General features: G+C 49.3%; 5 protein-coding genes; 2 read left to right on the top strand and 3 right to left on the bottom strand.

Annotated features, from left to right (window-relative positions):
• Positions 1 to 65: 65 nt before the first annotated feature.
• Positions 66 to 1,779, bottom strand: FFUJ_13545 (related to MRP4-mitochondrial ribosomal protein, small subunit; the record flags this gene model as incomplete). XM_023576243.1 has 3 exons in its annotated part: positions 66 to 714; positions 765 to 1,698; positions 1,749 to 1,779. 3 exons carry the CDS (start codon positions 1,777 to 1,779, stop codon positions 66 to 68), a joined length of 1,614 nt encoding a protein of 537 aa, XP_023429420.1.
• A 334-nt stretch (positions 1,780 to 2,113) lies between these two features.
• Positions 2,114 to 4,265, bottom strand: FFUJ_13546 (probable CBS and PB1 domain protein; the record flags this gene model as incomplete). XM_023576244.1 has 3 exons in its annotated part: positions 2,114 to 3,066; positions 3,115 to 3,988; positions 4,086 to 4,265. 3 exons carry the CDS (start codon positions 4,263 to 4,265, stop codon positions 2,114 to 2,116), a joined length of 2,007 nt encoding a protein of 668 aa, XP_023429421.1.
• An 847-nt stretch (positions 4,266 to 5,112) lies between these two features.
• On the bottom strand, positions 5,113 to 5,946 carry FFUJ_13547 (uncharacterized protein; the record flags this gene model as incomplete). Its single annotated transcript, XM_023576245.1, has 1 exon — positions 5,113 to 5,946. One exon carries the CDS (start codon positions 5,944 to 5,946, stop codon positions 5,113 to 5,115), a length of 834 nt encoding a protein of 277 aa, XP_023429422.1.
• A 2,823-nt stretch (positions 5,947 to 8,769) lies between these two features.
• FFUJ_13548 (related to SWI5-transcription factor) lies at positions 8,770 to 11,196 on the top strand (the record flags this gene model as incomplete). XM_023576246.1 has 2 exons in its annotated part: positions 8,770 to 8,973; positions 9,022 to 11,196. The coding sequence occupies 2 exons, from the start codon at positions 8,770 to 8,772 to the stop codon at positions 11,194 to 11,196; spliced, it is 2,379 nt and encodes a 792-aa protein (XP_023429589.1).
• An 893-nt stretch (positions 11,197 to 12,089) lies between these two features.
• On the top strand, positions 12,090 to 15,759 carry FFUJ_13549 (uncharacterized protein; the record flags this gene model as incomplete). XM_023576247.1 has 2 exons in its annotated part: positions 12,090 to 12,360; positions 12,386 to 15,759. 2 exons carry the CDS (start codon positions 12,090 to 12,092, stop codon positions 15,757 to 15,759), a joined length of 3,645 nt encoding a protein of 1,214 aa, XP_023429423.1.
• Positions 15,760 to 16,335: the final 576 nt, after the last annotated feature.

The following is a 16,335-nucleotide window of genomic DNA, read 5'->3' on the forward strand; positions in this document are numbered from 1 at the left end:
GCATCGCTTTCATACTCTATCCCTCCCGTAGGCTATTATACACTTCAGTGTTGTACACAGCTTTTCTACTGCTTGCCGCTCTTGATATCGGCCTCGATCGCCTCCGCCGCATTCTTTAGTCCTGACAGCTGATCCTCAATGCTCGCTAGCCTAGAATCCTGTGCTGATTTGGTGGGATTAACCTCAGACCGAACGTTGGTCGCTACTTCTGGTGAAGCAGGTTGCTCGGGAGGTGAAGTGGCTGCTTCGGAGGCAATGGGCTGTTCTGGCGATGAGGTGATAGACTCAGCCTGAGCCTCTACCGCCACTTCAGAAGCAGTGGCCTGCACAGGAGACTCGGGGCCAGAGCTAGGGGTTTCCTCAGGCAATGCAGAAAACGCCTCAGCGGCAACTTCCTTTGCAGCTCCCAGGGCAGCCTGTCCCATCATGTCCACCATCTCGCTCTCAGTAACCTCAAGCTCGTCTCCATAGAGCCCCTCTCGTAGGATCTTCTGCTCCTCCTCATTGAACCCCTCAAGGTTGTGTTGCATCTGTCCCATTACATTCTTGCGCTCAGCGAGAGCGGCCTTCTTCTCGCGGTTCATGTGCTGTACGATATCAGGAGAGTTTTCCCATGTCGCCATATTTTTCTTCTTGGCATCTGCCATACGTCGCTGTTGACCTCTTTGGCCAGCTCGGCCCAGGACACCGCCAACAACAGCCATCGCTCGCAGACTGCCCATGCATTAGTAACGGAAATGAGTAAAGTTGGTAGAAGTTCTTACCTGTCATCGTTAGCAGGAATGGTGTAAGTCACCCATGATGGGTCTACGTTGGTATCAATAACGCCAATCGTAGGAATGCTCTTAAGACCGCACTCATAAAGGAGAGTATAGTTCTCAAGGGGATTTAAGCAAACAACCAGATCAGGCATCAGCGGCCGAGCCGAGCCTCTGTACGACTCAAAACCGGGGAGTTCCTGGTCCTTGTGGTCCACAACCTTTGTTCCGGCCATCTTCAGGATAACATCTCGATTGGTGATGGCCCCAGGGGTCCACTTGGTGAACAAATGACAAGCACCAGCCATCTCAGCAGCCTGGGTGACAATCTCCATCTGACCCTTCCGGTTTCCTACGAAGAGAATGAGGCCAGCCTTGTATGCCACCTCCTCCACCACACGAGCCGCACGTCGCAGGTGTGCTGCAGTCGTTTCCAGAGAGATAATGTGAACACCTTGTCGCACCCCGTAGATGTACCGAGAGTTCGCGGGGTTCCAGAGCGAGGTCTTGTGTCCGATGTGTGTTTGCGAAGCCATCAACATCTCTAGAGTGATATCCTCAGGTCCAGGTGGGTTGTTGACGAGCTCGGTGGGAATATATCGTTTCTCCAGTTTTGAACCGAGAGTTCGTGTGTTGGCCTGAATTCTTTGCCATTCCTTATACTGCTGAGCAGGAGTCGCAGGTATCGCCGAGTTTGAGTTTGAGTGAGGTGTTGTCCAAGCAGCACCCCTGTGCTCGTGCGCCGAGTTGGTCCTGAGAGAAAGAATGCCGTCCTGTACAATTCGCTGCTTCTTCCGTGCCGCGGAGACAATCTTTGGAGGCGCAACAGCGGCCTGGGTTGCCTTCCACTCTTCGGATGTGGTCTCAGTCTTTGTGGTGACCTGAGTGGATATTTGCCGGGTAAGGGACCTAGAGATGGGAGACGCCAAGGTGTGGCGGCCTGAACATGTCAGTTGGATATTTAGATGAATTGGAGCTCAATTGACTTACAATGCCGCACGGGGGCGTTCCTCAAGATCATGGCGACGACTTGGAGAATGCTCGGTTATCGTGGTAGTCGTTCCACTGTACCAAAATTTGGCTATGGTCGATGAATCGGGTGGAGGGATTTTCCGGGCCGACTAATATCCTCCAGCTACAACTCATCACTAACTATCTACTTTCCAAACGAACGAACGGTCCTGAAATTGGCAATGAGACATGTTTTACTAACAAAGAAAATTTATTGGCATTTAATTAGTCTTGCAAAGGTAATCTCTACTATAAAAAGCTACTTCTCTTTCTGAATATCTACACTAAACAGCCCCCCACCTCCATCTTCATCATGTCATTACGAAGAACAGCAGATGCCACCTTTACCGACTGGTGAGTCTGGCAATGGTAAAGACACCAATGATAGTGACGGCCAATGTGACAATTGCGCCAGGAAGTATGAGTTCGTTTGGTACACCAGCAATAAGCTGCTCGGGGCCTTGTGCGTGTGTATGTGCCGCACGGCCCTTTCGCCTCCGTAGGGGTTCATCATCATCATCCTCATCTTCTGAGTCGTCATCATCCTCTTCGGGCCACCACTTACGCCGCTCTCGTAGACCGGCTCCGGTTGAGACTGATGGTGTAGCAGGAGCCCCAGATACAGGTGGCTTCTCCGGATCATGGACAAATAGATCGACCTTATCATGGTGAGCTTGGCGAGCAAGGATAACAGCCTCGAGAAGGTCATGATCAGCTGTGATAGAGATAGAGTCTCCTTCATCATCCAAAAAGCTCATCGCAAAACCTGGGCCGACAATCTTGCCGTCAGACACAGGAGGCACACCACCAATGCTATCTGCCTCAGCACCAAGCTTGGAGGCCACAGCGTTGACGAAAACTTCGATGCCTTCTGTTGCAGTAACCTTGAGACGGTGAACTCGGCCAGATGGAGCCTTGAATTTAAACGGGAATGGGAGCTCTTCTGGTAATTGATGTTCAAGAACATCGGGAAGAACAGAACGCGGAGGTGACTCCATGCCAACATGAGATGCAGAGTCGCCAGGAGCGAGACTATCGTTGATGCCTCGGTGCATGTCAGGCGAGGTCAGGCGAGAGCCAAGATTGGTGTGCTGTGCTGCACTACCCTCTCCAGACATCATAGACTCTGTCTCAGCATCGAGCGACAGCCAGAACTTGTTCCACGCGGGACCCTCATCATTGGTGTTTGACATGGCGTTGATTTGGTCGAGTGTAGCATATGTTAGCTTGAGAACGTCGACCATGCCGACGATCTCACCGCCATCATTCATGACAGGGAGGTTTAGGTAGTGACCATCTGAAAACATATTAGCGGCATCTTACTAAAATTTCCTCAACAACTCACCGTGCATCTTGCGGAGAGCCGCCTGGAGGGTCATGTCCATGGGTGCAAAGTCGGGGTGAGGGGTCATGACACGCACAACACTGCAGTTGGCGGGGTCGAGACCAGGTGCAATAACTCGAAGAACGACATCCTTGCTGGTGAAAATACCCGTAATAGCTCCTTGATCCTGAACAAGGACAGCGGTTGTACGGTTCTCCTTCATAAGCTGAGCAGCTTCCTTGACCGAGGTTCGCACGCTCACGGTGGTGGGGGGCACACCGTTGAGCACGGTCTCCAAAGTAGGCCCAGACATCTTGCTGCGCAGAGCTTCGACATATTGGATGATCTGCTGGGGTTGAGTCGAGCCCAGTTCAGACTGGACGCCCTCAAGTGCATCGTAGAGCTTTCTAGAGGACGAGTAGGCACGCTCTAGCTTCTCCATGGCATCGTAGAAGCACTTGGTAATATCCAACACACCCGAAATATCCTGGTTCTCGTCCATAACCGGCAGATGTCGGAAACCCTTTCGGACCATGAGATCCAGGGCATCGGTAGCACTGGTATCGGTTCGAGCGCAAAGAGGGTTCTTCGTCATGATCTCAGCGATAGTAATGGCGGAAGCTTTTGCTCCAGCTCCCACAACTCGGAACGCAAGATCCTTTGCGGTGAAAATACCAGCAATGCGATCGTCATCGTCAGTTACCAGAACACAATCCTCACGTTTTGCGGCCATCAACTGAGCAGCCTCGGATACGGTGGTGCCAGGCTTGATCTGTAGGGCCTGACTGGGCTTCAATGCGAGGACAGTCCCAGGAGGAGCCTTTCGTGAATGGCGAGCCCGGCTGGTAAGGTGCTTCTTCTTGGAGAGGTCATTTTCGAGCTTCTTTCGGATGGCCTGTGGTGGAGGTTAGTAACCTAGTATATTGTAATTCGAAGCCTTTCGAGGTATATATCGCAGTCGAGGCCAATCGAAAGGGTATATCATGACGAACCTCATCACGCTTGCTCTGCTTCTGACGACTCGCGCTGACCGCAGATCCAGTCTCAGTTGGCGGTGAGGGCTCCAGGACAGGACGAGGGATGCTTGAACTACCGCTGGGACTGTTGGTGAAAGGAACCGCACCACGGCCCTGGTTGCGAGTGGGCGTTCCTCTATAAGTGTTTCCCGACATGATAGCGGTAGATGGAACGAAGACGAGACGAGGAGTCGGTCCGGCTTGTCGTCACAGCCAAAGGCAGAATACGTACGATTGCTGGCGTTATCTGTTTCGCTGTATGCAAAAGAGGGTCGGCGGCAAGGGAAATGCAATAGAAAAAGGTGAGTCTATGCCCCGGATGGAGGAAACCTAGGAAAATTAAGGATCAGCCAATAGCAGTGGGCGAGATATTCTGCAGGCTGGAGGAAATCGGGTGATTTTGTTCGAGGTGAGTGACTCTCCAAGCTCCCAGGATGTTGGTACCTCCCGCCCGCCTCTTGGGCCTGGCCCTGTGCTTTCAGGGTTGTTGTGGTAACTCTTAGTGGTTGTTGACTCAGGAGCGCTTATTATCCAATCAGATGTTGATTGAAACCGTTTCACCGACTTGATCCGACAACGTCTCTAAGAGATAGAATGAACCCTTTAGACATATATGATCGAGGGCCAGACCAAAAAGGAAAAGAATCATTTCGAGTGGAATGCTACTCTATATGCATGCTCTTCCCAGTAATGACCCGCATCTGATCGTATCTGACTTACATATAGTTCGTCAGAAGGATCCATTACATCCAGCCAGCACATCATGGGCCCGTGCAATATATTATGTGTCGATTTTTATTCCATGCTCACTCACGAACCAGGAGCCTTATTGGACATCTTGAGACCATATGAACATTCCGTTTCCGTACAAGCAAATTCTTTCCTCTTCTCTTGGACAGATCCCAGAGACTATACATATCAAACACCATCCTTCGCTAACAGCAGGTATCCGACCATAGTATCGTAGTCCCACATCTCAAGCATCCTTCCCAACTGTGGTTCATCACTCCGGGCCACGGAGTCGACGGCCAATAGTCGACGCAACTGAAGTGTCCTCCTTCTTGGGAAATTTCTTGTATATCATGTCGAGGAAAGCGGCCATGTTCTCCGAACCTCCAATGTAGTCGAGTGTGTCCTCAATTGCTCTCCTCCACTCAACATCGAAGTTTCCTTTCACAGCACCCTCCAGTAATTCTGTCACGACGACCGCCATTTCCATGCCCCCAACACAGGCGTTGCCGAAATCATCTGCAGTAGGCACACGACTACCACTCATGCCTCGGAGAGTCGCTGGCTTAACGGGATCACAGAGTTGAAGATTCGAGAACCGAATGAGGGATGTTTCCTCAGCCATTTTGATCTCCTGGGTGGTCTCAGTAGCTAAGAAGGTTGACTGCCCCTCCGTCTCCAGGCTGGACAGTGTTTGCTCGCTGGGCAGAGTCTGTTCCTCAACATCTGGTTCGAGGACGATCATGCGAGGGCCGGGGTATGTCCGAATGAACTGGAGCGGAAAGTATACACCCGCCCAGGGAGCAGTGTTACCAGACTCCGGATTGTAGCCTTGGTTCCGAGCTAGAGATCGGCAGAATTCAAGATTCTTGCAGTTCATGAGATTCTCACGTTCGTCTTGAGTGAGATCGAAAGCATCCTCGTTACCATACAGCTGTAGTGCGCGGAGATATCCAGTATAGGGGACAGTTTGCACGACGAAGGGGCATTTGAGGCGCTGGATAAATGAAGTTTCATAGATGCTGTCACGCTGGCGCTCTATAGTTTCGCATTTGTCGAACACAATGACGCCGGAGTTCTGGGCGGATGTGTGTGAGTCTGCGGTCATGGTTGAGTGAAGGAGTGGCTGCACTTGGTTCAATAATGAAGGATCAAGAAGATGAGAGATGAGAATGTTGAACCTGGCATCGAAAGAAAAGGGTTGAGAAAGGACAGAGAGACGAAGTTGCGAAGGAAGTCACATTGATGGTTACTTGGTATAGAGAGTAGGTGCCTAAGGTAATCTTGCACTGGCAGCAATTGCCAACTGCCGACTGCCAAAGTGCCTGCTCGCTCCTACCCAAGTTTGTAGATGCACGCACACACTCTTGCCCAGTTTGCTCAGTGGAGTGATTCTCAAGATTGACACCGTACCTGCCTGCATTACCCTTTTGTTGAGGAAGGTACCATCTTGGACTTCGTCTCAGGGTAAACAGCATTAAGGTAGGTAGGTATGGTACCATATTAAGGTAAAGTCTAGCGGCACTTTTATACTAAGGTACTATTTGGAAGATGGTTGAGAATATTATGCTCTTCCCCTTCACTTTTCAAGCTGTGTGAATCGAAACAGCTAGCTATGGATCGTCAGAAATTATAGTTATGTATCATACGTAAGTTGCGTTTTTACAGTGTTAAATGCACCATTACATCACTAGAAATTGATATATATCTAAAGATTCTCGCATTGGATAGTGGTGCAACTCCAAACCACCTAGGTGAACTGATGTAAAATTAAACTTTTCTATGATCTTCTAAGTCGATAGAAGTATGAAGATCTTGGCGGGCCAATACCTTACCGCCTTCGTCGGGTTTGAGCGCGTGCTTACCCAGATGATTGTATGACTCTATCTCAATACATTGGCGCCGTTGGCGGAAGTGGTGATCACCAGTACCGGCCCCGTGTGGGGCCGACTATATCGGCAAGATTCGGCGCTGACCTGAACAGACTTGGGACAATGATTGAAGAACTCTATAAGAACGAGCTTTTATCTCGTAACCTCCATCGTAAGACTCTGTATCAATGGAAAAGCGACTGTCAGTTACCGACCGTTTTCGATCCCGATCTCTGGAAATTATCATCTAGATATACGAACAACTCCTCTTTATTGCTGTGTTGAATTCCGTAGTAAAAAAAACGTGAGCAAGGAAAGGTCTGAAGTTTGAGCCAAGATGAGTCTTTCATTGACACGATGACAGTTTCCTGTTAGACTTTTTTTTTTTTTTTTTTTTTTCGATCAGTATCGACATTACCATGGCTACTCACGCTCGGTTTGTTCATTGATAATGAGATTGCATTGTTATTTAGAGCTTCCGGTTGTAGGCCATTGTGTATGGTGTTGAACTTGATTGAAAACGCCATCTCTGGGGCAAAAGTGCCGATTAGATGTCCCGTAAACGTCGAGCATAACAAAGTCTAAGTTCCAACGGTGTTTGCCTCTTCGGCGGGAGAGGTTTGTTTACAATGACGACCGAACGAGGAAGCGACTACAAACTTTGACAAAACGCAGAACTTGTCTCAAATAAAAAACAATCAAGGACTGCCTTTAGATAGACCATGGATCGAAACATTGGCGGTGAAGCTTCTAGATCGTACTGCATCAAAGAGCGACATGATCTCGGTCGATGGTGAGATTCCAAGGCAATGCCTTGTGCTGAAGAACGCCTCCCATCGGAAGCCAGGCAACTTAACAGTTGAATATACAGTCATGGGCTGGGGGAACCTAGGCAACGTCGTGTTCAATTCAGGGTAATGGTGACACAGGATATCGCCATCTATTGTTTGGCTGGAATGCAGTTGCAAGTTGGAGGCCCTTGAGCGTTTGTATGTCCAATGGCGCAGAGGCACTTGGTATGGACGATGACCTAGGCTTTCTCATTTCCAGGTTGTTTGAGACAACCTCACTTTTTTGTGATCGTGTTGATCCTGAAACGAGACGTCATCTGCGTCAGCTACAGAGGTTGTCGTTTACTGTACAGCTGCCATTGACCGAGACATGTGCTGGAATCCTAGGTTGTTATGGTAGCAACAGGGAATAAGGCAATGATGCTATTCCCATGCGACACCTCGAATTGCTTGAGCTGCGAGGTATACTGTGGCTGTGGCTTTCAAGCCGCAAAGTATGTAACTAGTTATCAATGTTTATTACGTGAATTGGCTCGTGAGAATGCGAGTTGTCAAGTCATAAAGGCGATGAGATCACTCTGAGTGTGGTCAGTGGTCAATCCTCGGCTAGAATCTTATCATGATCAGGAAGTGCCGAGAATAAACATGGTTCTATGGTGTAATGGACCATCGGTCGCCAGGTCACGTCTCAGAAGTTGGCTGCCACACTCTTTTAGTAGCTCTAGCCGCCAAGGTGTGCCAGGGTAACCGGCTGAGCATGGGTGAAGCTGGATTTAGTGGTTTGATTCTGGTTGCCCCTGGTGATTGTTTACTTTTAGCTCGATCTCACTATCGACCCCAAAGATCCAAGTTATCCACACTGCTGCTCTTGTTGCATCTAGCACCAAAGCTACTCCATTCACACATCCATCCATCCATACACACATACATACAGAACAAGATCAATCAGAGCTTGTACATCAATTGCATCTATCTCATCTTTCGGGAGAGCTCAAACACACAAAAAAGAGCACTTCCACGAACAAATATCATTGCCTTACAGGCATAACCACATTTGAACTTACATCGCAAAGTCGACCTCGACTGAGAACGACAACAACTTTCCACTAGCCCGGCGCTCTGTGCTTGCGCTGCGTGAGGTATGGAACATGAAGGGTAGTGAAGTAGTTGAGAAATTGACTGACATGTCAAGCAGTTTCGGACCTATAGGTTCCCATCGACAATATATCGACCGACGACAATTCCCTTCCGGACTCCCCTTGCGACATTATGCTGTCCAATCCAACAGGACTTCACGCCCGGCAAAAGCAGCACCGACGTCAAAATTCGACACCGTCTGCTTTTGAGGGCGCCAAGATCCCTAATCTGCCAACTACACAACGACAAACCGCACACCGGCGCGGCCTCAGCCTAGATGTTCGACGACAACAGAACCAGAACATCAACTCAGCAGCAACAAGGCAGAACTACATGGTAAGTACGAATACTAACAACACAGGATTAGCCAATATTTCTACGCAGCAAGTTCTGCGAGAAGCGCAGCAGCAACGCATTCAAGCACGCCCGGGCACACAGAACCCTTACGCCAACCTGGCGCCAAGTGGAAGTGAGAACTATCTCATGTCCCCTCATGGAACTCCTCAGACACAACGATTCGACCCGTCCTGCTTTGACCCCAACTCACTTCCCTTTGACCCTTACACTACTGATCTTAACGTGATGATGGGCAAGGGCCAACAGGCTGCATACGGTGACAATATGTCGGGAGGTAAGGAATTTGATATCTTTAACAATGACAGTGCACTTTCAACTCCAACGTTCATCAACTTTCCTTCTGAGGGTTCCTCCGCTCAGGGCTGGTCCTCTGAAGGTGACACCTCCAGTACAAGGAGAACCTCCAGAAGGATAAGTGGTGGCATCCTGGACCGCGTTAACAAGTTTGAGACCTTGGACTCAACGACAAGACCCGCTACGCCTCCTAACCAAAACCAAAGTCAGAGCCAGAGCCAGAGCCAGAACACACAAAGTCAGTCGCTCAGCTGGACAATGACAATGCCTGAGACGGCTAACCTTGCGCAAGGTTACTTTCCCCCTACGCCAATTGAGACTCCCCACGACCGGTTGGCCAAGGATGAGAGCATGCCAAGTCGGTTCGCTGATGGCTATGATGAGTCTATGGAAGAGACGATCAAGCCCGTGAGGAGCCGTGGAGGAAACCGAAGGGCTCAAACCATCTTCCAAGACATCAGACAACATTCTGAGCAAGTCATGTCTAGCCCAGCTCGGTCAAATACTCTTCCTGAGTCATCCTTCAATGGACTGCCAATGTCGACACCTGACTACATGAGCATGAACAGCTTCAACAACGAGTTCATGAAGATCGAGAGCGACTTTGGTCGGGATGACATCCAGGGTCTCAGCCATCAGCTACCACAACAAGTCACTCCCAGCACTCCTCAAATGACACAGTACATGGGATCTTTTGACAACAAGCCTGAACTCCAAACCTATCCCATGGGTGCTCAATCTGTCTCTGGGACCCCCTCTCAGACACCATCTCGTCGCCACTCTCCCCATCGCCGCACGGAGTCAGTTGCCAGCATCGCAAGTGCTGCCAGCATCGCCAGCATCAACATTGAGGAGACCAAGACAGAAACCGGAGTCACTCAGGATGAGATCGCCCAGTTCATTAGTGGCCCAGACGCCAGTGACGGCAAGTGGACATGTACCTATGAAGATTGCGGCAAGAAATTCGGCCGCAAGGAGAACATCAAGTCGCATGTTCAGACCCATCTCAATGACCGACAATACCAGTGTCCCACTTGCAAGAAGTGCTTTGTTCGACAGCACGATCTCAAGCGACACGCCAAGATCCATACTGGAATCAAGCCCTACCCTTGCGAATGTGGCAACAGCTTTGCTCGCCACGATGCTCTTACTCGACACCGCCAACGAGGCATGTGCATTGGTGCTTTCGATAACGTCGTGCGCAAGGTTGTCAAGCGAGGCCGGCCGCCTAAGAAGAGCCGCCCTGATATCGAGACTCGCATGGAGAAGTCGGCGCGAACCCGCAAGAAGAACATGTCTGTCAGCTCAATGTCATCATTCTCTGCTTGTTCTGACAGCTCAGCTGTCAACTCACCAGAACAGTTTATGCTTGGTGACATGATGGACATTGGAATGAGTTCACAGAACCAGGCTCTCGCTGCCGTCTCTTCAGCACCAATGACTGGCATCACAGCCGCCGCTCTTCAGGAGTATGCCTCCTCTCCCTCCGCTGGCAGCGCACACTCATATGTGTCCCCAGAGGCCATCATGGAGGGCACTCCCATGCACGCCGCATCTCCTTCCAAGAGCATCGCAAGCCAGTACAACACACCACCTGAGCTCTCGCAATCATCTTCCCCCCCAGCCACCCACTTCTTCGACGTCGACCCCAACACTTCAATCAACAATGACGATCTGACCATCATTCCCGGGACAACAACTTTCGTCACCTCGGCAACCATGGCTGCCTCTCTTCCCCTTGGCCTAAGCAATGCAGACGATGAAATGCTGTATCAATTTGCCAATGACGACGATCTTATCCAACTGGATCGCGACTCCAACATGCTCATGAGCAAATTTGACGAAGATTTCGACAACGTCGGCATGTTCACCAACAACAATGACGACGTCTTCTTTGGCAGCAACTAGTTTGTGCCCAGCATTGTTTGTTTGCTTTGTTTCGTCTCGCGCAAGCCATGGAACAGTACTTAATCAGCCATGCACTTTTTTGTTTGGATTACACCAATTGAGGTCACTCGTTTCCAGAAGAAGCGACATATTTTCTCACGATGCTCACGCTCACGCTTCTACGTAATGCACGCTCGCGGCTATGTACACTAGGGATGGGGAAGAGACAGTAAAAAAGGGCTTGGGTATTTCAACGGGGTTTTTATCATCAGCAGCAATGGACTATTCGGGCAGGAATTGGCGAACCGGAATGGGATTCTCATGATTATTTGGGGGGGAATTGATAGAAAGCAAAGGTCTCAACGCGGTTGGGTGTCGGACACCCCCTTGGGCCGCTTGGAGTTTTCAGGTTGAGGCTTTTGCTTTTTGGGGGGATATATGGAGTTTACCAATGGAATATTCATTGATGATTAACTTTGGTGCCTTGATTAAATGTGATAATGGTCTACTTTGACTCGATGTTTGCAAGTTGATATATAGTCAACAATGCCATGAGAATTTCAACATTACTTGATCACCAATTTAATTTCAGTTGAGGCTGTTGATTTCCTGTGATGTCTATCAATCGGTTTAGATCAGTTGGAGTTACATCTGGTTTGTTGTTCTGTCATAGACGTTTCATTATGCCTCTATTTTACTCTTGCTCTGTCATGTTTGGTAGATCATCCAGCGTCTCATTGGCTCCACTGATGAGACGCAGCCACATATATTTTGTCTTAGGTAGTCCGAGCTTCCACCTTATACATCCAAAACCTCCGCTAAGACCTTATTTATTTCTCAGATCCAACATTACTCCTGTATTTCCTTTCTCTCATGAGTCGTGAGACTTTCTTCTTTCTCACTATTGATCGACCATGCTTACGCCAACTATTGCCGTAAAAACTAGCTTTCTCTATGCTGCCGGCAATACACCAGCTACCAGCCTGACCAGATCGGTACCACAAGGCCAAGACGTAGCTGTTCTGTCGCTTGGCTGTGGTGATCTGCGCAACATTCTCTATACAACATACCTGGAGAAAGGCTTGCGTGAGTACAATTCAATCTTTCCTCAAGACTTGAAGCTGATCGGATTAGCTCAGAGAAAAATCGACTTCACTTGTTGCGATGTCGTCGAAAAGATTCTTGGTATGTGACTTACCCTGCATCACAGCACCACAACATGTTAACCAGAAATTAGCTCGCAATGCTTTCTTTTTGATATTCCTGCTTGATGAGGATTGCAAGCTGAGTGATGAGCAGCTTTGGAATGTCTACTACCATTTGTTCGTGGACGAAGAGACTGCGAACATTGTATCAGCTACTGCTACTAAACTGCTAAGCGTTTCCAAATCCCTTGATGAATGGAACAGCAGCATATGGGGGAAATCTATCCGATTCTGCGATGCCGATACTCTATCAGATATCCGTCGTGTTTGGTTGTCCATCAAAGCTGCGGCAGCCAAGTGCGAACCCAGTAGCTATACGGAGACATTTCAGCAGAACATACAACCATCTAAGGACATCCACGACCAAAAGCTTGGTGAAGGGCGCCTCAACTTGACAGCTATGCGTTCCGCAGCGCCACTCTCCATAAAAGCGGGAGCAAAACTCGGGGAAATATCCGCTCAATACTGGAAAAATGGTACAGTCACACCTCGCCAAGCCAAAGATAAGTTGCCAAACCCGCTCCTTGCAAGTCTTCTCTCCGAGAACGACATTCTGCACTATGCTAGTGATCCAGTCCTGGGCTTTCATCTGGCCACGGCCTATGCTGCTCTTCTCGAAGGCTCTCCCCTCGAGCCCAAGATCAGAGGGAAAGAATTTGTAGCCTCAGCTGCTGCTATGACCCAGTTCAACGAATGGATCTCTGCTTTCAAGTCGTTGAAGAGCAATATCGTCATTCGCTTTGCCGTTGCGGATGCCTTGGCGCTCTGTCACAGTTTACAGGCGGCGCATACAACAGCAAAACCAGCCAATGTATACCGGCGAACCTGGGACCCACGACCATTGGTCTTGGATCCAAAGGACTATGGGAAGGGTGGTTCAGGGCCATCGGCGTTCGATATGATCGACACCTCAAACCTCTGCGACCACATCGGAGCGCTCAACATTCTCTTCGCAGCAGGGCCTCTTCTCAAAGATGAGCCGTGGGCGTCGCTTTTCACAGAATTGCTAATCAGGCCTGAGGGCGATCAGAAGAATGCTCTAGACAAGATTCTCTCTGGACATGCGCCGACCATCTCACTTCTGCTTGGTTTCAGTCCTGTTCAGTACTGGACCAATGCCACAGTTGAGTCCCATGTTGACGAGATTTTCCTTGGACTCATGAATGAAGCAAAAGGAGAAACGCAAACCCGAAACCGACTGGCTTGGAAGCGAGACAACCAGTTTTCGGGTCAGGCCCGCCACGGGAAGCTGCATATCGACTCAAAGCAGCTTATCAAATTGCTTTCACCACTCTATGACTATATGTTTGAGGCTGAGAACATATCACAGTCAAGTGTGGGACAGAGGTCAAACACATATGGCCACTTTATCCGTACAAGCTTCGCTACCATGCTCAAGGTTGTCATGGCCGGGGTTGCAACAGACTGGCCATCCATGTGCTCGGCTCTCATTGACTCTATTGCCCAAGATCATCGCTTTTTGCTGGCTAGCAATGGCATGCAAGACCTGTGCCTTCAGCTTCACCTTCTTGGTGTAAACACCGAACCATGGATTATCCAGGAGAGCAGAAGCCTTCCCCAAAATGGAGGTTTCAATCGCTGGAAATCCCTGCCACCGGCAGTCGCTGTTACGGTAGTTGTACCTAGACCGGCCATTGCTCGATTGTATAAACATCAAAATAACCCTCTTGGGCTTGCATCACCGCCACTTGTCGGATCGGTAAGATCCAGTCATAACGCTACCGAAGGATGGCAAAATACATTTGGAGATATCCAAATTTCCTTTGGTAATGTTAAAACCAACAAGATGTCTGATGAGGACGAGTTTCAAGTGGTAATCGAAAGAGATCGGAATGGATGGGCCGGAGACTCTCCTCTCGTTGCATCTTTCTATGTGCCCACTTCAACGCTGCAGAACGAGCCCAACTCGGCATTGGTAGGACTCTGTGTTCCACCTACGGGGCAGAACTCCTTGATCTATGGTCCCATTCTGGGAATGACCATGACTGTCTTTGAAACGCGCACTGATGACAAAGCGAGCGTATTCGTGACAAAGCATTTACCTGGGCACGATGGTTATCCTGCCGTGTGTAGTGCTGTGAAGTCTCTCGAGAATACGGTCAACCAGGGTCAGGATGACAAGGCCGCCAAGATTCTGCTCGAGATATCACCTTCTGAGTCTGTCATCTCTACCGTTACTGGACACTTGGACATTACTTCGAAGAAAGGCAAGGGGTTCCTTAAGGATAAGGCCCCGATCGACTTTCGTCAGAAGAGCCCCTTCGTCATTGATATTGTTTTCGGCAAGCATGATCTTATTTGCCCCATCAACTTTCCGGTGCCTGTCACCAAGGATGGAATGAAATCTCGAGTTGCTCGAACGACAGGCTACATCGAATTGATAGTGCCACTGGCACAGCCTGGCTCTTCTCCTATACTGCTGGATTTTGCATACCCTTCAGCAATCTCCTCGTCTGGCGTTCCGGCTTGTCTCAACATGCCACACCTGAATCTCGACAACCTCCCTGTCATTGATTTGGAAAACAAGGACCGAAACCGATGGATGACAACATTGACATCAATGCAGTTTTCAGCCCGAGAAAAATACCTGCGTACTGTACGCGACGAAAGCGGAATCTCACATGACCCGATGGTCAACTTCAAGGAATCTGTGTTTACCATGTTTATGATCGCCACTGGCTTACAGGCTGGCCAGACCGGTTTGTTTGCAATCAACCACCCGAAGCGAGGTGGTATACACATGCTTGTTTTCGTCTCCGCCATCCGGATTGATGGCGATGCTGCATCTGTCGTTATTGATGCTGCTATTATCCCATTCACGATGGATCTTGTCACGTCGAGCCGGATGGAATCCTTCCTTCTTATTCTCCGGGAACTTGAATGCGGCAGTATCGATGTAGACGATGCAGAACTATGCCTTTGGAAGAAGGCTCTCCCATCTATGGTTGAGAGGTGCCGTACCTGGTCTCATGGCAGGGATTGCGAGTATAAGAGAAAGGGGGTGACTATTCCACTGAGTCTCAAAGATGGTGAACAGGTTCTGTGCTCGTGTGGTAACGGGCTCCTACCAGAGAACTTCGTGTCTCTCCCTGAGTGGGAAAACGCAGCGCCGAATGCAGTCCGTATCGCAATCAGCCCGACTTATGCAATTCCGTTCAACGAAGAAGTCGTTGACCCTGCCGACGTTCCCAAGATGCGGAACCCAGTGACTCGGATAGAAAGATGTCGAAGCTGCGGGAAACCAGAGGACCAGGCGGGCATTACTTTAAAGAAGTGTTCAAGTTGTCAAAGGGTAAAATATTGCTCCGGGGAGTGTCAGAAGCGAGATTGGAAAAAGCATAGAGCGGAGTGTGACTAGATGAGTTGCAAGTGAATATGTGTATTGGTCTGAAGTAAACCAAGAGAGACACTGGACCTGAGAGGGAAAATGAATAAATAAAACAAAAAGAGACTTCGGATCTTGGATCAGTGTGTCAAAAGATTGATCAAAAGGACGGTTTCTTGCCCCTCTTCACACCCTGGTAAACCTTAGCATGATTCAAACTCGTAGACACATTAGATAGAAGAATGTAATGCTGGATAGTAAAGGTTTAGGATATATATTAGAGGAGAGTAAAATGATAGACCGGAAGATTAGGTCCCTGGATCTAAATGGCCTGTACAGAAACAACTTAGTTATGATATCGGAATAGCTTCATACCACCTTTGAGAAAAGTCTCCCCTGATTGGTTGCTCACCGAGCCCCTCGGTCCTCACCTTACACCGCTTTCCACCCCTTGGAGGGGCAGAAAAAATGTACCAGCCTAGCCCATCCGCTATTGCCTGTGACCAGCTGGTGCAAGCTTGTGCGATTACGAAATCGCGAAACCTCCTACACCAGCACCGCTTTTTCAAGCCTCGACCTATTTGATCTCGACATAGCCTTTGTGCCCAC

The sequence above is a fragment of the Fusarium fujikuroi genome, chromosome FFUJ_chr04, assembly GCF_900079805.1.
Source record: "Fusarium fujikuroi IMI 58289 draft genome, chromosome FFUJ_chr04".
Classification (NCBI taxonomy): domain Eukaryota; kingdom Fungi; phylum Ascomycota; class Sordariomycetes; order Hypocreales; family Nectriaceae; genus Fusarium; species Fusarium fujikuroi.